Source organism: Scylla paramamosain, chromosome 23, assembly GCF_035594125.1.
Source record: "Scylla paramamosain isolate STU-SP2022 chromosome 23, ASM3559412v1, whole genome shotgun sequence".
NCBI lineage: Eukaryota > Metazoa > Arthropoda > Malacostraca > Decapoda > Portunidae > Scylla > Scylla paramamosain.
In genome coordinates this window covers 17,854,429-17,880,596 of record NC_087173.1, presented here as the reverse complement: position 1 = coordinate 17,880,596, position 26,168 = coordinate 17,854,429, and the positions used below count along the sequence as shown (strand labels likewise).

General features: G+C 40.9%; 2 protein-coding genes across 2 annotated transcripts; both read left to right on the top strand.

Moving 5' to 3' along the window:
• The first annotated feature begins 5,578 nt into the window (after positions 1-5,578).
• On the top strand, positions 5,579-11,593 carry LOC135112333 (innexin inx2-like). The gene is made up of 5 exons (XM_064026684.1): positions 5,579-6,062; positions 7,791-8,032; positions 8,183-8,404; positions 9,889-10,064; positions 10,334-11,593. The coding sequence occupies exons 1-5, from the start codon at positions 5,694-5,696 to the stop codon at positions 10,411-10,413; spliced, it is 1,089 nt and encodes a 362-aa protein (XP_063882754.1). The 5' UTR covers positions 5,579-5,693; the 3' UTR covers positions 10,414-11,593.
• Positions 11,594-21,462: 9,869 nt separating this feature from the next.
• On the top strand, positions 21,463-25,768 carry LOC135112332 (innexin inx2-like). The gene is made up of 5 exons (XM_064026682.1): positions 21,463-22,192; positions 22,854-23,095; positions 23,698-23,919; positions 24,083-24,258; positions 25,030-25,768. The coding sequence occupies exons 1-5, from the start codon at positions 21,830-21,832 to the stop codon at positions 25,104-25,106; spliced, it is 1,080 nt and encodes a 359-aa protein (XP_063882752.1). The 5' UTR covers positions 21,463-21,829; the 3' UTR covers positions 25,107-25,768.
• Positions 25,769-26,168: the final 400 nt, after the last annotated feature.

Genomic DNA, 26,168 nt, shown 5'->3' with positions numbered 1-26,168 from the left:
CAACTATTTGTGAGATGCACTTATGTGCAAATGCAAGTAATGTGATTTATGAAATGCTAATGCAGCCATTTCTTATTGATCTGATATAGTTTGACAAATTCTTAAGAAAATCATAAATCAAAATGTGTTCAGAATGTATACTTCAATAACACTTAACTTTCTTGTACATAGTTGCAACATTAGTCAAGGCTCTTCCATTCTTGGCTGAAAAATTGATACTTATGCCACATATTTGCTGAGATTACTTATTCATTTTCAAGTGAAGTGAAGTGAAGAAGATGCATTTACATATTTGAATCTCGTACTGATATATCAAGTTACATTACTGTGAATGACAAAATACTCAAAATGAAGCCACAAGTATCTGTGTCACAAATATGATTGCTAGCTCAGTTTGTCACATTGGCTTGCCAAAATAACACACTGCAGCCAGATGCCTTTTCCTCCTTGCCCCTTCTGTTCTCCCCCCAGATTTATTTTCTCCCCATGCTCTCTTAACAACCAGCCTGATCTTACAGCAATCACCAGTCTTCAGACACACACCATGTAAGGATGATAACTGCATACATTTGCTATACATATTTAGATTAAATTATTTGCAGACCAAAAATGTGTACATAATGAATCATATTTGAGAAATTATAATATTACAATCCATATTGAATAAACTACCTGTTGTTATCAATGTGTGGAATTTATTTATGCTTTTTGATTATTTATTATGATTCAGCAAACGTGTGCATCAGCATTTCCTAAAACCCTGAATGTTGTCTTTTTACTGATTAAGATATTTGTTTGATCATTTTATTTGTCTTCAGGATTTCAAACATGTGAGTGACATGATAAATATTGGTCCACTCTTAGACACTATGAGTTCTGGTTAAAATGGATAATTTAGTAAGAATTGCAATTCACCATGAGCATCATAAGAGTGCAGGAACACAGGTGGATATGGACCCTGCTACGGTATAAAGAAAAAGTTCAGCATTCTATTTTTTGCAAAAGATATTTTTTCTTCAGCAGTTTTTTCTTTCAATTAACCTAACACTTGTTTACTAACTCACTAATGTATGGATGGTTTGTTTGTTAAGTGTTACTCTATGTGCTGAGGTGTGTGCTTGTCACTGCAAGGCTGCACCACCACCATGCACTGCTACAGGAAGACTGGCTCACTGGTGGCTCAGTGGCTCTGCTTGGCCTGGTGTTCTGACCACTCTGTACAGATTTTCTTAAGTGTTATTATGTTGCTTGGGTCAGCTGGTGAATTGCTGTTCAATGACCTGGACAATACCACACAGCAAGTGATGGTACACAGTGTTGAGTTAACTACCGATGGTCCAGCAAGTTCTTAAAATAGTATGACAGATGTTGTCTGGCTGCACAGTCTTGGAAGAATAATCACCATGTTCTCTTCTTGTCATAAGAAGCAGCTAAGAGAATGAAGCAAGGAGACTGGTTATCCCCTCTGGTTTTTCATTTCTGTAATGAGGCAAGGCATGGAGGACTTGTCTCAGCTACTCTCCTCTTAAAAAGATCTCAGTCAGATATGTAATCTTTCAATAGATCAGGCTAGCATGCTAAAAATGGGGATAAACAACATGACATGCAGAGATTGAATAATTTTTATGATGCGTTTGGCAAGTGTAAGTTATGAAGGGTCAGGGCTGTTGTCTTGTGACTGATGGCAGGTAAATAAGGTCTCTGCCGTTGTGCAGTTTCTCATTTTTCATTTACAGAAACTATAGTATAGTGCAGATATGCAGAATAAAATGAATTTGGTTAGTATGCAGATATTCATAAGAGGAAGGGACACCTCATTACTGTTATTTTTACTGTGTGTAGGGTGAAAAAGAGCTGAAGGTTTTGAGGTTGGTACCATTGCATGTTATTAATGCTGTGTTTTTATGCTGATGGCTGATGGCCACTTTAAATGGAGGTAGCCGAGGTATGGCACTGTCTAAACGTAGAGAGAGAGAGAGAGAGAGAACTACAGATGATGGGATCTACAGTCCAAATTAGGACCTAAAGGTCTGCTGCTTCTTGAAATTCATGCAGTACATTTTAGTCTCCTTTTGCAATACACAGGGAATATAGCAGTTGTATAGTGTGACTGAATCAGCTGGACCATGTGTTATTCCCCTCTGTTGGGCAAATAAATGACTATTGTAGCTTGCTGTAGGGACAAAAAAGAAGTAAAATTAAGCCTCACTGATTTATATGTGGTGAATTAACCCAAGCAGTTTTAATTAAAATTATACTTAAGTTATGACAAAAAGAAGAAGAATCCATTACTAAAATCAGTCTAAGCTTCCAAGCGTGTGCAGGACAGAACACTCACCCTAACTACTTTCCCATTTTTACTCAACCTCTGCCAAATGCTAATGCACTACCTTTCATTACTGTCATAATTTGACAATTTGATAATATTTAGGCAGTGTGTGACCAACAATAATGAGGAAAGCTGCTGTGGAAGACGTAGGCAAGGACTGTGAGGTGTGTGAGAAACGGTGAAGATGAAAGAATTAAAAGTTAAAAATTATGTTGAGATAAATGAGTGAATGAGAATGTCTTCACGATCCAGGAGTAGAAAATTCTTTGCTTTACAGTTTTATATCAATGATTTCAGTGTACTGGTGCAAGTTACTCGTTATCTTACGTCTATCCACATAACACTTATAAAAAGTGTTATATTCCTCTCGGCTGCCACGGCCTGTGGACTGTGGTGTAGTTGGTGTTGGTGTAGTGGTGAAGTGTTAAAAATCTAACAATGTAATGTTTGAAAATTAGTGTGTCACCTGTCTGTAGCCCATGACACCTCGCTTCTGCTGATAGTACTTCCATGCTGGAGAGAGAGAGAGAGAGAGAGAGAGAGAGAGAGAGAGAGAGAGAGAGAGAGAGAGAGAGAGAGAGAGAGAGAGAGAGATTTTTTTTTTATTAGGTGGCTTACGTATAATGAGGGTAAACAATATAATATGTGCATATTTACAAGCCGTGGTCCATTGAGAGAGAGAGAGAGAGAGAGAGAGAGAGAGAGAGAGAGAGAGAGAGAGAGAAGCTGCAACAGTATCTGAGGAGCGACAGTCTACTGGCAGTGCCCTAAGAGTAAGTGCCACGTTAATGATTATTTTCGGAGACCGTCATCTACTCATGAAAACTGGAAACCCTATCATGGTATGTTTGTTCCAGACCTAAACAAATATGAACCGTCTATATATATATATATATATATATATATATATATATATATATATATATATATATATATATATATATATATATATATATATATATATATATATATAATTTTTTTCGTGTTGATGCTCGAAAGTGAGCCACATTCTGTAGACACTTGTTGACAACGCACCTGAAGAGATATCAAGAATGTCATTATTATGTAAAACTCTATACCACACTAGCAGAAAAAGTACAGTGACGTGCACTAAGCAACAGTAACAACCACACTGACAGAAAACTGTTCGTGTTTTCGAGGATCGTCCTTGTGAATGACTGCCAGGTTTTCGACTGGTCGCCATCTCTGATCCTCCTGAATTTGGGACTTACAGGAAAACAAATATCAACGAGAGAAAAAAAAAATGTCTACATTTTTGTTCCCTTTCCTCGCCACATTTCAACTTTAGGTGCCGTCATGGTGTGGGCTCCGCCCCAGTGAACATCCTCAGAGCATGTCCATCCATGCGAAGCCACGCGGCCGCCCCGCCGCTGGCTGCTGCTGCTGCTGCTGCTGCTTCAGGTGGACCGTGGAGGTTCTTGGCCAAGGCAAAGATAATGAGCAAGAGAGGTTTCCGGTGAGTGAAATTCTTTACCTGGAACTTTCAGTGACGAAATCTTTATTGTTTCATTACTCTGGGTGGAGTCAAAACTGATGTAACAAATCCGAGAGTACAAAAAAGAAAATGCAAGGGGCCTCATGTCTTTTCCATGCTGCTCAAACACACTCAGTGCATTCATTACATGATAACTTTTGAGACGGGGTAGGGTGGGGCTGACGAAAGGTCGCCAGGTGGGCGGGCCGCGCCTGGCTCTCACTGCTGGCTTGGCCCAAGCCTGCCTCTTCAACACGGCGGTAAAAGTGCCTTGCAGGGACGTGGGTTATGTTAAGAGAGAGAGAGAGAGAGAGAGAGAGAGAGAGAGAGAGAGAGAGAGAGAGAGAGAGAGAGAGAGAGAGACTACACTTAAGTACGTTAGCCAAGGCCTGACAAACGTAAAAATTACGATGACTATACGAACAGTGAAAAAAGGAACCCACAAATTGGCACACAAAACACATAATTACATTGGGTAGACTATACAGATAGTAGTGCTCCTCCCTAGGAAATCAAGTGATCGAGTCATTACAGCCACGCACTGCTTCACGGCAGGACAACGACCCAACTTTCTCTTCACTCTCAGCGGCGGTTTCGAAAAAAAATCCATTTAATCCTTCATCCACCGTATAGCATGCACTACCAAGTTGTCATCAGAAGAATACACTGTCCAGCCCAACCGTTGCGAACTCAAGAGTTGGTAAATTATACAGGGCTGTGACGGTGAGGGAGGGTGAAGGGATGTGGGTGGTGGGGGGAGAGTGAGTGGGCGGGGCCTACCATGCACGGGTCAACAACTGGCTGAAAGTTTCCCCTGCTGGCACGTACATTGTAGTAAACCTGGCCCTCTGTTTACGCAGCTATGACATCAAGTTTGGTAAGAAAATTATATTATATTATCATTAGAATCCAAAAACAGTTCAGTTTATCCAGTGCGGTGTTTGTGGCTTTTAATACCTTCCCACAATATACAAGAATAATCACGGGATTAACTTTTGCTTTACCGGACTCTTCATCGCATTGTTTTATTAACAATGCCTTTATACCAATACATAATATGAATATGATATAATTAAAGCCTTCAGGCTGCTTATCTAGAAAAAATATATACTGCTAATGACCAGTTGCATAATGTGAATGGCCGTTTTGTGTAGTGTTCATATTTTGAGGAAAATAATCAGTGCGTGCGGATAAGTTCTGTCTGCTGCATTTAAGTTATCCGCGCTGGAATGGACAAGGCGGCGAGGAGCAGGCCAGCAGCAGGACAGCGGCGACTTGGCTACGTGAGCTTTCCCGCCGCCAATACTGCCGCCCGCTGCCAGATGTTAACATTTTATTGTCTTATCATTCTCGCCCGGGCCTTCTTTCGAGATAAGGGTGAATCACGGATGTTTCATAACGCTCCATCAACCAAATCCGTGAGGGTGAACCGGGGACCTACAGCTGTGTATTAATTGATGAGTACCGGCGACAGGTGACTTCCCTGTTGACCCTCAGCGGGCACCTCCCTCCCCGCCCCGCCACCCACTCACTCCCGCACCACACCTTCATTATAATTACTTGCATTCACCATATTCCTGACATACAGGTGCACAGACAGTAAATATCCTTCGATATTCATCAATAACCACTTGGTGTGAATTACAGCAGGATTAATGTGGGCACTTCCCGCTCCTCTGCCGCCGCCGCCATGAAGTGATGCCCCGCGTTCCTTGTTTTCCGGAACGGGCCTGGTGGGCGGCGCGAGGCTAGCCCGCTGATCAGCCGGGAGTGTGGCGTCAGCACCCGCAGGGATCAGTAGTGCTGCGCTGCGACTCGTTACTGAGTGGACTCTTGCTGGTGCTGTGAGTTAAGACAACACCCGGCAAAATGTATGACGTGTTCGGCTCGATACGCGGTCTGTTAAAGATCGACAGCGTCAGTATCGACAACAATATATTCCGGTTACACTACAAGGGCACCATGTTCATCCTCGTGGCCTTCAGTTTGCTCATCACGCAGAGACAGTACTTCGGCGATCCCATCGACTGCATCGTGGAGGGCGTGAGGGCAGACATCATGGACACCTACTGCTGGATCCACTCGACCTACACTATCCCTGATCTCACCGGGGCTGAGGAGGGCGTCGTGGTGCCTCACCCGGGCATCTCCAACCCGCATGTCCACGGTCCGGATAGTGAACACGAAACGAGACACCATAAATACTACCAGTGGGTCACGCTCTTCCTCTACCTGCAGGTGAGTACCGCACATCATCACCAATTATACAATATTGTGTTTGCATAAGAAGCGACGGAACTACTTAATTTGAGGCTCAGACTACTCAAATTAGTTATAAGCATCGGTAATTAGATGAATCATTTGTACTAGTTTTGCCGCTCCCAGATACCTATTAGACTACTAATTTCATTGACCAAAATGCTTGTACTGCAGAGAAATGGGGAACAAGTCAGAAATGGTGAGAGGCGTATGGAGTCCATGCATTCAGGTGTAACTACTTCTATGTAACACCCCAAATTGAAGTACACTATATAAAGAATAAATGAATAAACAAAAACAAATGTTACGTAAATTCAGCGTGTTAAATACAGAGCGGTCGTTGGTGCAGTTAATGTAGGGTCGCCTTGTTAGGACTGACGGGGGGAGCGCATTCAGATCACGCGCATCTAAATGAGAGCAACAGGCAGCCGTTACCATCCATGAAAAATAAGTTTCCTATGGTGACTCAGCTTGCAACTATAAAGCAAAAAACAAAAACAAAAAAAAAAATAAAAAAAGTGCAAAAAAAAAAAAATTTCAGTTCCACAAAACCACACACTACCCGCGACGCCCACCACCTGTTAGGTCCCAAACAAAGCACCTAGGAAGGGCGTACGCCACCCATGTGCTTCCTTAAAATGTTGTTGTTGTTATTATTATTATTATTATTATTATTATTATTATTAGTAGTAGTAGTAGTAGTAGAAGTAGTAATGCTAATTGTATCGCCGCTTTTCACGTCTTTGTTACTGTTCATGATGAGTATAGGTTATTAGGCCAGTAATGCACAATTTTTTTCCTTCGGCGTGGTTTGTGCTTTATTTATTTTAGAGCATATCATAAGGAACTTTGACCCGGCTGCCCTCGTAATTAATAATGTGTGGGCTCAATGTGAACCTTTGCCATGTTTCTCCTCTTCCCAAGTTTCCTTTGTACTGTTATACCTTTGTGAAGTTTTCTGACAAATATTCCTGCTGCGCCTTCAGGTCTCTCCAGTGGCTCTTTTATCAGTAAGTTTTGGGTTGGTACAGTTAATTCGTTTATATTTATTTATTTTTAAAATTTAAATGCTCCCAAGGATTTGGTTTCTACTAGTTTTTGTGTAGCTGACTTTTTCAAGATTTCTGTTGGTGCACCTTCAGTTTTCTAATCTTATGCCTTCCTAATGTGTCTGGATACTGCAATGCCCCTGTTCTCGTTATGCGTTCCAAGACTTAGGCGATTAAGCGACCATTTGTAAGACACCGACCATAATATTGGCTCGCTTAAATGTGTATGTTGTGTTTGGGATCTGCGGCATTAATCAGTTCGGTGCAATACGTCTGTACTACATTTCCGCCTCATATTCTTGTCTGTTTGATCGAGTATGATGCATGAGTGTTACAAGTTGAGTATGTAATTTGGCACCTTTAAATAAAAACATAAGTACCTTTAAATAAAGACGTAATTACATTTAGAATTATCAGGGCATTGTTGTCTTGCCTGGTTTTATCTCTGATGAAAGAGGTGATAAGGAACCGCCGAGAAAGGGGTAGCTGCGAGGATGGGATTGATAGATAGGCAGATAGATAGCCAGTCATGAGGAAGGGAGCCAGCGTTGCATCTCTATTAGCAAGGCTGATGATATTATTGTAGCCTTGTGTGGTAAGCCTTGTAGTAGAGCAGGGACTCGTTTTGCTTACTGATCGCGTTTTATTCTCTTTCCAGGCCATTATGTTCTACGTGCCGCGTTACTTGTGGAAGATTTGGGAGGGCGGCAAGGTGAAGATGCTGGTGATGCAGCTGAACACTCCCATCCTGGACGACGACGTGAAGAGGGAACGCAAGGCCATGTTGGTGGATTACTTCAGCCTCAACCTTCACAACCATAACTTCTACGCCTTTAGATTCTTCGCGTGCGAGCTGCTCAACTTCATCAACGTTATCGGCCAGATCTACTTCACTGACAAGTAAGTATTAGAGAGAGAGAGAGAGAGAGAGAGAGAGAGAGAGAGAATGTTCTCAAAGGCCATCGTGATGATTTGTCATGTTATAGTGGGCGTTTCCATACTGGTGAAGGCGGTAGCAATAACGAGTCGTGTGTGTGTGTGTGTCTTCAGGTTCCTAGGCTACGAGTTCACCACGTATGGAACTCGAGTGATAGAATTCAGTGAACAGGAGTTGGGTACCCGCCACGACCCGATGGACGAGGTGTTCCCCAAGGTGGCCAAGTGCACCTTCCACAAGTACGGAGCTTCAGGCACCATTGAGAGGCACGACGGTCTGTGCGTCTTGCCGCTCAACATCTTCAACGAAAAGATTTACATCTTCCTCTGGTTCTGGTGAGTGTTTTTTTCGGCGCTTTGTGGTACTGCCAGACGGTACTCGTAACTCGTGTGTACTTTTATACAAGAGTTACAGCTACTATTACTTCGTCTTCCTACAACTCCTTTCCTCCTAGCCCTCCAACTCTTCTTACTCCTTTTTTTTTTCTCTCTCTACTTTTTAGTCTCTTCTTCCTCCTACTCCTCCAGCTCTTCTTCCTAGTCCTCCAACTCTTCTTACTCCTTTTTTTTTCTCTACTTTTTAGTCTCTTCTTCCTCCTACTCCTCCAGCTCTTCTTCGTACTTATACTTTTCTTCCTTTTTTTCCTTCTACTTTTCTTCTACCTTTTCTTTTTCATACTTTCTTCATCTTACTCGTTACTCTTTTTCTTCCTACTATTCCTTCCGCTTCTTTTCCTCTTCTCTTCCTTCTTTTCTAATATTCTAGCAGTCATTCAACTTTTGCCTCTTCTGCCACATTATCGATACATCCGAACTACTTTTTATGATGTCGTTCATTTCTTTCCTCCCTTCGAGTTACGGAACTTTTTTTTCCCTTTAGCGGTCCCGTAACGGATAGCTTTTTGTATGTAGTGGCGAGCCTTTTAACGGGCATGTGGACTTGTGATGCATTTTTTTATATTTTTTATATATACATATCCGTCTGTATGTAAACTGACTTTTCTTTCCATTCTTTCTTCGTACTAAAACTTTCCTTTTCATTGTTGACCGCAAGTATATTTAGTTTATTTATTTATTTATTTATTTATTTATTTATTTATTTATTTATTTATTATTTACTTTTCTATATGCTGCCCCACCCCCCCTTTTTTTTTATATTACTGCTTTTCTTTACTTTTATACCTTTCATACGTCTACTCTCACAGTTACTCGCGTGTTTAAGAACTCTTTATAAACAGACTGATGTGTTTTCGACATAATACTTTACTCTTGACACCGTTCTTCAAATCCGCCGTTCCACGCGTGTAAGTTGTCTATTTAATGATGGACAGGCCACAGTATTACATCTACTGCCTTTCTCCATTTCTTCGATCATTTCTTGTTTGTTCACACTTGTTTGTCTGGCACTTATAAAAAATGGTGTCTGTTTAACCATTGAAGACACTTATCCTTCAGTTTTAGATCATCCTTCTTGACCTTTACAGGGACTGGCATCTCAAAAAAAAAAGTTGCCTAAAGCCGATGCACCTCCTGGTTTCGCTACTGTCACTATTCCTTACCCCACTTTTCATAAACCAGTATTCAGAAACGCTTTTTTTCTCTCACCACTACTATTTTCAAAGGCCACATATGAATAGTGTCGTTTCTTCTGTTAGTTATATAAAAATCCTGTTCATCTATTATAAGACTAGAACCAGGAAAATGCCATTAAAACCCCGTCTTTTCAAAGTAATGGAGATGTGGCATAGAAGTTTTTCAGAATGCGGTCCATACTTCTGTTTATCCGCCATTCTAACGAGAGCGCGCGTGTCTGTCTTCAGGTTCATCATCGTGGCTGTGGTGTCCGGGGTGGGTCTGCTGTACCGCCTGGCCACTTTCACGCCCGCCTTCCGCCAGATCCTGTTGAGGACTCGCTCCCGCCTCGCTTCCTCAGACAATGTGGAGGCCATCTCACGCAAGTGTCAGATTGGTGACTGGTTCGTGCTCTACCAGTTAGGTGAGTAGTGCTGGTGGGATGTTAATGTTTTTATTTATTTATTTATTTATTTATTTATTTATTTATTTATTTATTTTTATGCGGAGATGAGGTAAAATTAGATTGTCGTTTTAAAAATATGTGGAGGTTAATTAATTTTGCTTTTCCATGACGATTTTAAAGTAGCTTTTCCTAGCTGAAGTTAGATTAGGTTAGAAATTAAAAGAGGGAATGTGATTAATTTTCCTTTTCTTTGATGATTCTAACTTTTTTTTTCTTTTCATTTGCAGCAAAGAACATGGATCCTCTGATTTACAAGGAGTTCATCACTGACCTGGCCAACAAACTCCAAGGGAAGGGCCCCGTCTAAGCCCTCCCTCCACTACCACAAGTGCCACAAATGCAAGACAATTGAATGCAGTTAAGTTATGCTGACCATGACAAGTGGACGGATTATGATAAACTCACTCTTAGGATGCTATTCAAAGTGGTTCTTTTTAGTGTTATCTTTATTATTACTGTGGTTGCTGTTTGATAAGTGTATTTATATGGACTGATTTTTGTTCCTACATTAGGACACTTTTTTGTACTAATGCTCGTTTTAAACTTATTCTCAGTAGACCAGATGTAGGGAAGTAAAGAGGGAGCGAGGTGCTAGATGAATGGAGGGGCCAGTACAGCAGTGGGAGGGGGGAGGGACGCCATGGGGTGATGATGCATGGGGGTCATACATATCTCATAACAAAGAAAGGCAAGTAGTGTCGCCAAGGTCAACAAGAGTAGTGTAGCCAGTAGTGTGCGGGGGGCCGAATTGAACACACCTAAAACTGGTCTTCTCCATTCGCTACAGTGGCGTGGGAAGGGTTTTTTCTTTTTTAATGGCGGGAAGCAAACCACACAGTGCACGATGTAGAACTGCTGGACGTCAGTGAGTTTTGTGCTCAAACTTTTATTTTATTTTATTTTGTTATAATTTAGGTGTGTTCATGATCCCATTTTACCAGTCTTCCAGCATGTTTAAACAATGCATTTCCATTAGTTTAGCCTCTGTCAGATCCTGCTGAGGAGTTCGTGTGGGCATGAAATGTGTATGTAGTGTCTTTGTGGTACTTCTGCCTGCACAAACTTGGAATACGACAGGGTGTGTCACGAGGCTAGTTAAGTCATCCACTATTTGTAATGATGTGACTGAGCCTTTGATTTGACTTAACGTATGCAGTAGAAGCTGGAGGTATTTTTCTACTTATTTTGGTAAGTGCAGCTAGTAAGTTTTGTGTAAGTAAGGAAGTGTTTCTGTACGACATTGGTTGGAGTGGTCTCAAAACTGAAGATAAGAAATCTACTCACTACAGGATGCATGTAAATTATGTTTTTTTTTAGATTGTTACTGTACGTCTCATGATTTATGTAATGAGTGTTTGTCAGTAAGGCAGTTGATAATGGTGATGAGTTTCTGAGAGTCGGTGCCTGTCAACGCCAAGCCAAGGAGGGAAGGAAGGTGCTGCAGCTGTGAACACGTGTATGAATGAGTAATAAAAATATATATTGTGTATTTGTGTATCAGTCATCCCTAGTATAAGATGTGAAATATCGTGGAGGAAGTAATGTTTGGATACGTAGTAAGAGCATTGACCAAGGTGGCAGAAAGTAGAAAAATAAAATAATAATAATGAAATGTTGAAGGGCAGCGGACAACGTATGAAAGGAAAATTGGTTTGTATATATAATGGAGAAAAAAAAATCAGTACAGGGGAAAAGGTTTGTATGTTAATGTCAGAATAACCAGTAAAACACGGGAGCGGAAACGCATGCAGAATCAACATTGTTCAGGAGCAGCACGTGGAGGAAAAATGATGAAATGCGGTAGGTACATGGAACTCAGCTGGTATTAGGAAAGAGAGAGAAGCAGCCTGTAAAGCACAAAGCAAACGGCACACGAAAGCAGCGACGCGCACGATCACAAAACAAAGGACACCTAAGAATTGCGCGCGGTACACACACACACACACACACACATGTAAAGTGCATTAACACACCAAAACGAAGCTAAACAACAATTGCACGAAAATAAGACAGAGAGAGAAAAAAAAAGGAGAATACCACCAAACAGCACATGAGGACAAGGGAATGGCGAAACCCTGCAGAAACCCGAGCTGCGCGGGGAAATAGTAAAGAGAACACGAGGCAGAGAGAGAGAGAGAGAGAGAGGCGGGGTGACGCAGTGTACTCTCTTAGCATCGGGCCGATGATAACCACTGTGGGATCATAACCTTGGGTTAAACAATCACATCCAACACGGTCCACCAGACAAACCACCCCTCTTATCTTAAAACCACTGTTTATAAAAAAAAAAAGAAAAAAAAAAACAGGGTATAAGGCCCATTCACACATAGCAGTGACGTATCAGTGCAGTGTCGGCTCAGTCCTTCAATGTCAGTGAATATCATTACTTTGAATTCGGCTGACGCATTCACACATGTCTGGCGCAGTGCCGAATTTTGACTTAGTTCTGTCTCCGTTCCGGGACACTGAATGTCGTCGCCACCGATATTTTTTTTTTTTTTTCATGGACGCCGGGACGAGTGGTGTGTGTTTGTCCACCAGAATGCATGACTAATTACTTATTGAATTGGTCCGGTATCATCCTGTTTTGCATGATTTGTCATAGCCAAAGTATATGGACAAGTCTCAAACAACATATTTGAAAAAAAAAAAAGTTCCATCATCAATGAACTTGTACAGAGCAGCAAACGATCCTTCACATTCTCTTTTCTTCCACGCTTCATGTACCCACTTTCTTTTCTTTAGCTTATTCAATTTCTTCCTCTTTATATATATATATATATATATATATATATATATATATATATATATATATATATATATATATATATATATATATATATATATATATATATATATATATATATATATATATATATAATTGGCAATTCAACGTCTGAAAATTTTGCTATCTTGGCTGTAAGGATGTGTGTGAACAGACATGACTGAAGCGTCACGGATTTCACTGACACTGAACTCACACGGCACTGATACGTCACTGCTGTGTGTGAATGGGCCGTAAATGTAAATGTCAGGTTGGGAAAACCTGACAGCCTACGTAGATATATTGCATAGAACGTAGAGCACGGACAAATAGGATGTTCCACGGCTATAAACATGTTGGATTAGTATCGTGTTGAAAAGAAAAAGGAGGAGAAGAAGAAGAAGAAAAAAAGAAGAAGAAGAAAAAGAAGAAGAAGAAGAAGAGGAGGAGGAGGAGGAGGAGGAGGAGGAGGAGGATAAGCTAGGGAACAAATTTAGGGTATGGTTCTTAATGAGATGTGAAATCTCGCAGTCTATAGGAGCAGACAAACACAGCAGAGAATTCTTAGCTCGTTGAAAAAGCAGTTACGTAGAGAGGGTAGAAACAGTGCGCTGAAATAACCTGGTCAAGTAAAGTGTATGATGTTTCAGCCTTTGTAACGGTACGCCTATCTCATATATATATGTGTGTGTGTGTGTGTGTGTGTGTGTGTGTGTGTGTGTGTTTATGTAGGAAGGACACTGGCCAAGGGGAACAAAAATCCGATAAAAAAAATGCCCACTGAGATGTCAATCCCATAAAAGGGTCAAAGCAGTCAAAAATTGATGAATAAGTGTCTTGAAACCTCCCTCTTGAAGTAATTCAAGTCATAAGAAGGTGGAAATACAGAAGCAGGCAGGGAGTTCCAGAGTTTATCAGAGAAAGGGATGAATGACTGAGAATACTGGTTAACTCTTGCGTTAGAGAGGTGGACAGAATAGGTCTGAGAGAAAGAAGAAAGTCTTGTGCAGCGAGGCCGCGGGAGGAGGGGAGGCATGCAGTTAACAAGATCAGAAGAACAGTTAGCATGAAAATAGCGGTAGAAGACAGTTAGAGATGCAACATTGCGGCGGTGAGAGAGAGGCTGAAGACAGTCAGTTAAAGGAGAGGAGTTGATGAGACGAAAAGCTTTTGATTCCACTCTGTCTAGAAGAGCAGTATCAGTGGAACCCCCCCCCCAGACATGTGAAGCATACTCCATATATGGACGGATAAGGCCCTTGTACAAAGTTAGCAGGTGGGGGGGGGGTGAGAAAAACTGCCGGAGACGTCTCAGAACACCTAACTTCATAGAAGCTGTTTTAGCTAGAGATGAGATGTGAAGTTTCCAGTTCAGATTATAAGTATAGGACAGACCGAGGATGATCAGTGTAGAAGAGGGGGACAATTGAGTGTCATTGAAGAAGAGGGGATAGTTGTCTGGAAGGTTGTGTCGAGTTGACAGATGGAGGAATTGAGTTTTTGAGGCATTGAACAATAGCAAGTTTGCTTTTGCCCCCAGTCTGTCCCAATATATATATATATATATATATATATATATATATATATATATATATATATATATATATATATATATATATATATATATATATATATATATATATATATATATATATATATATATATATATATATATATATATATATATATATATGTGTGTGTGTGTGTGTGTGTGTGTGTGTGTGTGTGTGTGTGTGTGTGTGTGTGTGTGTGTGTGTGCGTGCGAGCGCGCACGCGCTTTTAAAGATTTCCTACTTATTTATCTCTTTCTATAGATTCTCTATATTAGATCTTCTGTTTCAACAGCTTCTTCAGTGTTTTATAGCCAGGTCGTAATCTTCCTATAACTTCATTTTTATTTTCTACGTAAGTTTTTTTTTTTTTTTTTTTTTTTGTAAATTCAGGCACTCCTTTCTTTCATTATCGTACTCCCTGCCATCCGGAAGAAACAAAAGATTCTCAAGGCGCTGTCACACTAGCATATTTTCCGTCAACTTTCTGAAAATCGACAATTTTTTCGAAAAGACAAGAAAGTTCAGTAAAAGATTCACAGTACGTTGAAGAGCCACTAGTGTCCATAAAAAGTGGTAAAGATACCAACACATGCTCTAGTACCAAGAGAAGGGGACATAAGGCTGGAATCGATACATGAGAGAGAACGGCAGATGTATGGGAGGTATGGGACATCTGCCTTCCTGTGATGGCGAGGCGTGGATCAATAAATTTTAACTCGAGCCCTGTCAGCTGATAACAATAGTGGACGGAATAGTTGTTCGCGCCAAAACTGGACTTAGGACCAAATTCTGATTGAAACACTTCAGCACCGCACCCAGACTACTTTCAAAAGGCTGTAGCTGAAGTTACACGGACTTTTGAGGGTGTTTCGTACGTTCTAGTAGACAAATAAACATTTCCACATGATCAATAGAACAGTCTTGAGAACCCAACTAATCATCACTGCGTCTTTTGAAAACAGTCGTAAAGAGAGCAGAGCGTTTCATAACACAGGCACAAGTTACAAACAGAGGAATGTTTTAAGTGGCACGGGAATACAAGAAACCATTGAATTGTAAGTAGAGAAGCATTCATTATTATCCATTTATTTTGTCTCTAGTCCCTTTTAGCGCAGTATGACCTTGCTGTAGATGTGCCATTACTAAAACAGCTTGTAAATTTCTTTCTACGCAATTTATATATACCCTGAACAAACGCAGACACACATACGCACCACACACATACACACACACACACACACACACACACACACACACACACACACACACACACACACACATGAATGACCACGGAAAGACCATGCAAGACTGTAAAAAAAAAAAAAAAGCTAATTTTGGACGAGTAAAAGATAACGAACAAGGAAGTCGAGAAGAGATACAAAGATAACAAAAAGGACGACCTTTCTTCCCACTGCTATCGTGACTGACTGACTGACTGACTGACTGACAGGCGGACTGACTGCTGAATGACTGACCTGGAGGCTGGTTGAATGACTGACTGATTATACTGACTGACTGGTGCTGGCTATTTGGTGTCGTCACAGTAGCACATTTTCCATCAACTTTTTCCATCAAGTTTCTGAAAATCAACAATTTGTTGAGCGCGCCCCGTCACACACGCTCAGCCATTCGTCACTTCCGTTCACGGTAAACAAACGCGGCTCCTCTGACACACAGGCAAGCAGTTGCTGCTCAACACTTTATTACAAGTTTTGTAAGTCGTAGACCAGCCAGACGCGCTAAAATGGTGACCAGCGTGCAGGAGGAGAGACACACAGGCCTTCCAGAAGTGTGAACATGTATCGAGTCATGCGAGCCTCTGTTTGCTGTTATGTGTCCACAAGTTAAATGTTACGACATGTGTAATTAAGCTATTTTTATTTTCTTTATTTAAAATCGATTTAATTATTATAATTTTCTTTTTTCAAAAACAATAAGGCTTGCTTAGCATAGCTTTATATAATAAACATGGATTTTCCCTTAACGATAAAAGTTGACGACCACTGCCGTGTGACGATGCAGACGGAAAAAACGACGGAATGAGGTAAAAGTTGACGGTAACCGGAGTTAACGAAAAAAAAAAAAAAAAGGACGGTAAATATGATTGCGTGACAGCGACTAAACTGACTGACTGACTGACTGACTGACTGACTGACTGACTGACTGACTGACTGACTGACTGACTGACTGACTAGTATGATTTTGGTGGAGACTTGGCGCTAGAGAAAAAAATCATTACCATTTATTCATTCATCCATTCGTTCATTCCTTCACTATTCATTTATTTATTTAGAACTGTACATTCCCAAGGTCAATCTCAGCTGAATGGGATAGATAAGACGCCCTCGTTAACGGCAGGTGAGCATATAGGCTTTCCTTACACCTGTGCAGAGAGAGAGAGAGAGAGAGAGAGAGAGAGAGAGAGAGAGAGAGAGAGAGAGAGAGAGAGAGAGAGAGAGAGAGAGAGAATGTTTAAACCTTTGCTACCTTAACTACAACTTGTAACTTATGTAGCAAACTCCTCCTCTCTCTCTCTCTCTCTCTCTCTCTCTCTCTCTCTCTCTCTCTCTCTCTCTCTCTCTCTCTACCGTCACAAAACGCTTTTCGTCTGAACTTCCAAGAAAACAATTTAAAGCAATTTTCTCTCGGGTTAACCAATGTCGAGAGAGAGAGAGAGAGAGAGAGAGAGAGAGAGAGAGAGAGAGAGAGAGAGAGAGAGAGAGAGAGAGAGAGAGAGAGAGAGAGAGAGAGAGAGTGTGTGTGTGTGTGTGTGTGTGTGTGTGTGTGTGTGTGTGTGTGTGTGTGTGTGTGTGTGTGTGCGCGCGCGCGCGATGGTTTAAAAACTTCCTCATGTGACGCATTACAAACATTAAAAAAAAAAAATAAAGAAATAAATATAGCGTATTCGTTTAGTGAGTAAAAATCATTGGCAATACACAACAACAACAACAACAACAACAACAACAACAACAACAACAACAACATCTGCAGCAGCACTCCTTGTCGTCCTCATCGTCCTCCTCCTCCTAGTTCTTCACGTTCTCCTTTGTTTATCGTCCCATGCTGCCACGCCTCTCCGTCCTCCTTTCTTCCCTGTCCTAAAGTTACTTGCTTTCCCTCACTCACTCAGCAGGGATCCAAAATTGTCTTCTCGTCTATTACACGTCTTGCCAAACTACTTGATATCTGAAGACATATGAAGATTCTTCTCTCTCTCTCTCTCTCTCTCTCTCTCTCTCTCTCTCTCTCTCTCTCTCTCTCTCTCTCTCTCTCATAAGAGGTGGAACACACAAATCTTAGTGGTGGAACACACAAATAGCTGAATGCTTGCGCGCCAAGAGGGATGCACATAACAAATTAAAATCCTTCAGTAATAACAAAGAACACACTAAATTCGTTAAACTAAAACGTTAAGCAAAGAGGTTAATCAAACACAGCAAAAAGATCCACCGGGTTACATGTTGCGAACCCGGAGGAATTCTATAGCTTTATCAGGCAAAAGAGGGTGATTACTTCAACTATTGGACACATAACTGACGTAAATGGAGATTACACTAACGACGAGGAGCAAATTAGTAACATTCTAAACACTTTCTTTGCCTCAGTATTTACAGTATAAGACCTCAGTGACTGCTGGCGCCCTACGACGCCAGCAGTCCAGCTTAATAACAACGATGTCCTAAGCAGCATCAGTATAACAGAAAGTGACGTGTCAAAATGCTTCGATAAGCTCAGTCACCAAGTCACCCGGGCCTGACACGATCTCACCCTGCATCTTAAAAGAAGCGAAATCAGAATTAGTTAAACCATTAACCCTATTGTTCAACAAATCCTTGCAGTCCGGTACAATGCCTGATGAATGGAAACTTGCTAACGTAACTCTGATTTTCAAAAAAAGGCAGTAAATCTTTACCATGTAATTACTGGCCAATTAGCTTAGCCTGAGTCATATGCAAAATGCTTGAAACACTAATAAGGGATAAACTCGTTAATCACTTAGAAGAAAATAACTTACATAAAAATACTCAACACGGCTTCCGCAACAAACGCGCTTGTTTGACGAACGACTTAGACTTCTCCTATGGTTTTCTGAACCATTATGACGAAAGTAAAGCGGTAGATATAATATATCTTAATTTTCAAAAGGCCTTCGGCAAAGTCCCCCACAAACGTTTACTAATTAAACTAAAATCACACGGTATCCAAGGCGACGTGTTGCGATGGGTTGAAAACTAGCTAAGCAACCGTTAACAAAGAGTAGTAATAAATGGAACAGCATCCAAGTGGACTAACGTAACCAGCGGGGCACGACAGGGATCAGTCTTAGGACCTATTCTCTTCCTTGTTTATATTAACGACATAGATGAGGGTGTTACCAGTATAATATCGAAGTTTGCTGATGACACCAAAATTGCGAATTCCGTAGTCTCTAACGAACAAGTAATAGAAGTGCAAAAAAGTCTAGACAAATTGACTGAGTGGGGGCAAACCTGGCAGATGAGTTTTAATGCAGATAATAGCAAAGTGTTTCATATAGGGTATAGAAACGAGAAAGCAAAGTATATTTTAAGTAGTACCCAACTTAAAACTGTTGACAACGAAATTGATTTAGGAGTGACAATATCGAGTAGCTTAAAACCTAGCCAACAATGTTCAGAGGTCGTAAAGAAAGCAAATAAAGTAATTGGCTTAATCGGCAGATCTTTTGAATGTAAAGCTAAAGATACAATGCTCACTTTGTATGACTCTTTAGTCTGTCACCTTTTGGAGTATTGCGTTCAAGCATGGGGCCCCTACTACCAGAAAGACATTGATAAATTAGAGAGAGTTCAGCGTAGAGTAACAAAAATGATACTAAGCCTAAGAAACAAATCATACGAAGAGCATCTTAAAAAATTCAATCTTTTCCCATAAACACAAAAAAGACTAAGAGGCGACTTAATACAGGTGTTTAAAATAATCAAAGGCAATGATAACATGGACTGCAGTAGATATTTCACAACAGACTCTTCAAATTACACGCGAGGAAACGGTTGCAAAATTGTTGGGAAATCCTTCAACTCTCACCAATCAAAAAATTTTTTCCATCGAGTAGTAAATCAATGGAATGGGCTTCCTCGAGGCGTGATAGACTGCAACACCGTAGATACTTTTAAACGCCATATTGATAAATATCTTGCCTGCACTTCGCGGCTAACAGCGTTTGTTTGTTAATGATTAACTTCCTTGCCCTCAGGAAATGGGGGCAGCTCATTTCATCTATTTTTCTTTCTTTTCTATAAAATTTCCTTTTTTTTTTTTCTCTCTCTTTTCTAATCCTGTAAGGTATTTCTTTCCGACCTGTTTTTCCTGTACGGCTAAAGCCGGAGGGAGTGGAGGGTGGGGAGAGAGCCTTCTTCTTTCCTGTCCTTTTCTTCTACTATCACCTTAGTAGTCCTAGGTCAGATCACCTCGTGAGGACCGCAAGGTCTGTTGTGGCCTGTTTTTCTATGTAACTCTATGTAACTCTCTCTCTCTCTCTCTCTCTCTCTCTCTCTCTCTCTCTCTCTCTCTCTCTCTCTCTCTCTGGGACGAGTCCCAAGAGGCGTGCAGAGTGCTGAGCGGAGTCAAGACTTGCCTGACAGTGCTTCCCGTGCCCGTGCTATAGCCGTACAAGTAAGTTCTGAGCTATAACCTTCGTAACATCTGCTCTTTATGGGTCTTCTTTTACTGTTTTTCTTGTTTTTTTTCTTTTCCTCTCCCGTGTCATGTCGCATCTATCTTCTGCTGGTACTTTCTCGCTAACTGCTCTTCTGATCCTACTAACTACATGTCTCCCTCTCCTCCCGTGGTCTAGCTTCACAAGACTTCTATTTCATCTCACCCTTATTCTGTCCACTTCCATAATGCAAGAGTTAACCGGTATTATCAGTCTTTCATTTCTTTCTCTGGGGAACTCTGGAATTCCCTGCTTGCTTCTACCTTTCCTCATCCTATGACTTGAATTCTTTCAAGAGGAAGGTCTTGAGACTCTTCTCCAGCTTTGAGTAATTCTTTTGGGCAGCCATCAACTTTATTTTTTTATTTATTTTTTGCTATGGGAACTGGCACTTCAATATGCCTTTTTATTCTTTTTGTATATATATTTTTTCCTCCTTGGTCAATGTTCCTCTTGCATAAAAGAAAATCCGCATTTTATGGAGTATTTCCTTGTTTCTTTTCGATTCTGTGTCGTTTACTGTGAACAAGAAGAATCCAATTATTGTTTTGCCGTGGTCCTGTCGGTGCTGCCTTTGTAAGGGACGCACCGTGTGGCAGGCTGGACAGTGGAGGATCAAGTGCTGTATATTTCTGGATCTTCGTCACAGATTCAAATTAGCTGTTACCAGCACCTTATAATCTTGGTGGCTACTAATATCACGCCTCTCCCACGCACCAAGGTCGCTGGAGTAATATGTGTTATTCAGCACCGTTTTCTCACAATCTTCAGCCTCACACCAGGGTTACTCTTGAACAGACTGTCATGGGAGTCACTGGGAATATCAAGGGTGTTTTCATGATTCTAAGCTAATGTGGAAGCTACAAGGCAGTTTTCGTGGTAGGTGTAGTGTAGTAGGTTCTAATGAAAGTTAATGGGAGTTTCAAGGGTGTTTTCATGATTCTAGAGGTGGTTCAATGGGCTGTAATGGAAGTTATTGGGAGTTTCAAAGGTGTTTTCATGATTGTAGAGGTAGTTTCATAACCATCTATCTGTCCGTCTATTGATCTGTGCATCTGTATAGCATCTATATATCCTTTCACTCAACCATGAATCTGCCTATCTACTAATCTGCCTGACTGCCTACTATATATCTTCCTTTTCATATAACCATCTATTTGTATGTCTACTGGGCTGTCTATCTATCTATCTGTTTCGAGGGGAGGCGACAGTAGAAAGTGACGAAGTAAGCGTAGTTGTAAAGGACGAGGCGGGGCAAGACGGGAAGGGACGGGAAGGGGCGGGGCATGAGGTGACAATTCTTGGTTCTGTTTTAATAAGTTTTCTAAGTGTTATTACGTCACATCTTGGGTTTCACTGTCCTGGGGCTAAGCTGCCAAGACGCGGGTTAAGTTCCAGTATTGGTGGCGGAGGCGAGGCAGTGTTTCGCGAGCAATTTGCTTAATGGTGGATGGGAGTTAAAAATGCGTGTGCTATGACGTGATTTATCAGCCAGAGCCACGGGGACGATATGAATAATCAATCGGGGCTTTATTAGTAAGTGAAAACTACGAGAGGATGTGTTTCCTGTGTGTGTGTGTGTTCGGCGGGTACGCGACAACACACCAGCTTGGAGTGAGTGGTCGTACCTCAGAGTAACAACACCACTCATAACTCAAAGGACCTTAGCACTCGCTCATCACCAAGGAGTCCCACCAACACCACCACCATGTCGGACGTTTTCTCAGGTATCAAGCACTACCTGCTGAAGACGAACGAAATCTCTATCGACAACAACACCTTCAAGTTGCACTACAAGGCCACCACCTTTGTGCTCATCGCGTGCAGTCTCTTACTCACGCAGAAACATTACTTCAGCGACCCAATAGATTGCTACATGAGCAGCGGGTTGGTGGGCCCAGACGTCCTAGACACCTACTGCTGGATCGCCGACGTCTACACAGTGCCTTCTCTGCTGCACAAGCAGATCGGAGTGGAAACTGCTCACCCAGGCATCGGCAAATCCACCTCCAACGATGAGAAAAGGTACCACCGATACTACCAGTGGGTGACTCTCTTCGTCTACTTACAGGTGAGTTAAACGCTCGTACACAGACCTCAGGGTGTCCACTTTTCACATCACCTAACATAACATTACCTAACCTCACTCACTCAAGGTGGTCTGCCGCTCGTGTACTTTCCGCATCACCTAACCTAACCTAACGTAACTTAACCAGCTGTTCTGTCACGAAGAGTTCATAATTCACAGTGAACGATCTTTGGGCAGGCCTGAGACCAGCCTTAACTTCACCAAAAAAAAAAAAAAAGATGGAAATGAAAAGTCCTGAAATAGTATAGTGGATAATCATGACAACATTTGGTAGTTTCAAAAGCAGTCACCAGAGGGAGACAAAGGCCGCGCAGCACATCCCCAGCTAGACTAGAAGATACTTATACGGATTTTTTTCCTGCAATTTTCATGTACTGCACTGAATACTTTTACAACGTGAGCCAGAAAAAAAAAAAAAAAAAAAAAAAAAAAAAAAAAATATATATATATATATATATATATATATATATATATATATATATATATATATATATATATATATATATATATATATATATATATATATATATATATATATATATTCCATCAGTATGTGCGCGCGCACGCGCGTGTATGTGTGTGTGTGTGTGTGTGTGTGTGTGTGTACGCATTATCTCACCGCTGGATCACCTCCCTGCTGCAGGCACTCCTGTTCTACGTGCCCCGCTTCATCTGGAAGAACTGGGAAGGCGGCAAGGTGAAAATGCTGGTGGCGGAACTCAACACGCCTATCGTGGACGAGGAGGTGAAGAAAAAACGCCTGGAGACGCTAGTCAACTACTTCAACATCAACCTGCACCACCACAAGATCTACGCCGCCAAGTACATCGCCTGCGAGATGTTCAACTTCGTTAACGTCATCCTACAAATATTCTTCACTGACATGTAAGGAATTTCTGTATAGTTAAGTTGTTGGTCTGGAGTGTTGTCAGTGAAACGGCGCTCCCTCGTGCGTCCCTCCTCACTGTCTGGCTCTTCTGTTTTCTCTTTCCTTTTTCTTTTCTCGCATAATCCAACTGTTCTCTTTGTTTCCTCACTATATCTATGTGATAGTTGACTAAGATTATTTCTCTTATATAAAATGGACACTGGCCAAGGGGTACAAAAACTCTGAAAGAATCCCCACTTAATACCAGTCCCTAAAGGAAAGGGCAAAAAGGATTATACAAAACTGGAAGGATGTCTTACTTACCAAAGGTGAGTTCCTCAAAATTACGTGAATGTTTAAAGTAAGATTCATCACTTGACTGATTGAACTGTGTGATCCGCTGAGGGGTCCTCAAGCGCACGGGTTCAAATCCTGGCGACGGTCTAAGGATAGGAAGGGCATCCACTCAAGGTAACGGTTCACAAATGCCAAAACCAAAGACCTTCGTCATGAGTCCCCGTCTTATCTCTGACAGACGAGGGGAACCGGGAGTAAAAACTGAAAAAAAAAAAAAAAAAAAACTGTCCTCACGTAGCATTCCTCATTTCGCTTCCTCCAGGTTCCTCGGCTATGAGTTCCTCAAGTACGGGAGGGAAGTGTTGAATTTCACTGGCCAGGACATCGGGACGCGAACCGATCCCATGGACCGCGTGTTCCCCAAGGTGACTAACTGCTACTTCTTCCATATGGGCAAGAGCGGCACCCTCGAGGAGCACACCACGATGTGCGTCATGCCACTTAACATTCTCAACGAGAAAATCTTCATCTTCCTCTGGTTCTGGTGAGTGTATGTGTGTGTGTGTGTGACAACCTAACTAACCTAACCTCACATCATTTAATCCAAAGTAACCTCGCAAAACGTAACCTAACCCAAACCAACCCAACACAACCTAACCTAACCTCACCAATCTAACCTAACCTAACCTAACTCCAATCTCCTGCAGGTACATCATCGTGGCCGTGCTGACAGGCATGGGCATCATATACCGCCTGGTCACGCTGTCCCCCTTCGTGAGGAAGATGCTGCTGCGGGCCAGGTCTCGACTCACCCCCTCTGTGGCCGTGGATCAGGTGATCAGCAAGTGCCAGTATGGAGACTGGTTCATCCTCACTTACCTCGGTACGTAGGGAAACAGTGTTTTCTTCCTATCTCTTTTTTCAATTTCCAAGCTTTTTATATTTCTATTTTTTTCTGTTCCAGCCACCTCTCAGCTTTATTTTTTTTTTGTTTCCATTTTTTTGTCTTATTAATTCTACTTTTCGTTCTCAGCTATCTCTTCCCCTTTTATTTTTCGATCTTCCAAGCTTTTATTTTAACAATTTCTACATTTCATCCTTGGTCACCGGTACGCATTGCAAGTTTTCTTTTCTCTTATTTTTGTTTCCCAGCACGGTTTCCCTCTTATTTGTATTGTCCAAATTTTTATCTTTATCATTTTAACTTTCATTCTCAGTCAGCGTTTTCTTCCCTCTCATTTCTAATTTCCACCACAGTTTCCTTCACTCTGGTACGGTTTTTTCCTCCTATTATAAATCTAAACTTGTATATCTATTAAGATTTTCTATTTGGATATAACTGCAATCTTCAGTTGTTTGTCTTTCTTTGTTTCCTTCTTAATTTATGGCCTAATTTATTTAAACGTCAAATTACCAACACTTTCTTGACATAAACAGCGTAACTTTTCAATACATTCCTTCAGTATGATAAAAGAAAAAAAAAGACAAAAAAAAATTCTTATACCACGTTAGAGTTTCCCCCAATAGAATTTTTAGCAATGACAAATGTACGATGATTACTTCCCCTCTCACTGGCAGCATAACGTCATCATCAGTCAAACGTTCCAGACGCAACACGACCTAACGTCACTTTCTCTTTCTCTCTTTCCCTTAGCCAAGAACATGGACCCTCTCATTCTCAGGGATTTCATGATGGAGCTGGGCAAGAAGTTCAAGGGCGTGGATGATTAGAATCACAAGGCCATCATCTACAAGGGTCTCGTCTCCCGACCCTCGCCTCAACGCTACTCAACAGAAAACGGAGATGAGCTTACCTTGCGCTGTGCTGTCTGTCCCTCGCGTCCTTTCTGGTGACTAAGAAAGGGGAAGAAAGATTAGTTATGCCACATTTCCATTCTTAGAGAGAGAGAGAGAGAGAGAGAGAGAGAGAGAGAGAGAGAGAGAGAGAGAGAGAGAGAGAGAGAGAGAGAGATTGTTTACTTCTTCCTTCCTTCTCTTTCTTCCTTATTCGCTCAAAAGGGAGAGAATGAAAAAAAGACGACTACTATGTCACTCCTTCCTTCTTTTCTTTTTTCCTTCACTCTTCCTTCCTCTAAATTAATAATAATTGTAGCATCAAGTTTTGTATATAGATGTAATACTTGTGAAATGTTACGTGTCCATGTGTGTGTGTGTGTGTGTGTGTGTGTGTGTCACTATGGAATTCATCTTAAGATAAAATGTGATAGTTGTTATTAAAGAAAACTAAGAAAAAGTGTAATGTTATGTAGATATTGTAATTTTCTTTTTTTCTGTTTACATTCCTTGTGTGTTTCCAGAGACGTGTATACAAACATTCCAGAGATTATTGTATTTTTTTTTTATGAACGTTTAATAAATATTCAAGCGCTAATCAGAGTTGTATCAAATATTCCTCTATCTAATTTAATGCTCCTTGTATATGCATCCTCTACATACATACATACATACATACATACATACAAACACATTCATACACAAATATATACATACATACAACAACATCAACAACAGCAACAACAATTCAGTGTTTCGAATGAGTTCTGATTAAAAGCTGAAAGAATATGAATGTAAAAGTGAATAAATAAAGTAAAATAATGCTCTTGAAATAAAATAAATAAATAAACAAATAAATATAATCACTATTATTTTTTATTACAAGTTAAAAGAATGCGAGCAAAAAAATTCAAACAAAAAGCTCTTTTAAAATCATCGCTGACAAAAAAGAAACTCCGAGAGAAAAAATAATAATAAAAAAAAAAAAACACACAATCC

Bases quoted from the DNA above. Each gene is read 5' to 3' on its own strand.
- LOC135112333 (XM_064026684.1), top strand. From the start codon at position 5,694: ATGTATGACGTGTTCGGCTCGATACGCGGTCTGTTAAAGATCGACAGC. The intron at 6,063-7,790 runs GTGAGTACCGCA...TTCTCTTTCCAG, and splicing joins CGCTCTTCCTCTACCTGCAG to GCCATTATGTTCTACGTGCC. The intron at 10,065-10,333 runs GTGAGTAGTGCT...TTTCATTTGCAG, and splicing joins GTTCGTGCTCTACCAGTTAG to CAAAGAACATGGATCCTCTG.
- LOC135112332 (XM_064026682.1), top strand. From the start codon at position 21,830: ATGTCGGACGTTTTCTCAGGTATCAAGCACTACCTGCTGAAGACGAAC. The intron at 23,920-24,082 runs GTGAGTGTATGT...AATCTCCTGCAG, and splicing joins TTCATCTTCCTCTGGTTCTG to GTACATCATCGTGGCCGTGC. The intron at 24,259-25,029 runs GTACGTAGGGAA...TCTTTCCCTTAG, and splicing joins GTTCATCCTCACTTACCTCG to CCAAGAACATGGACCCTCTC.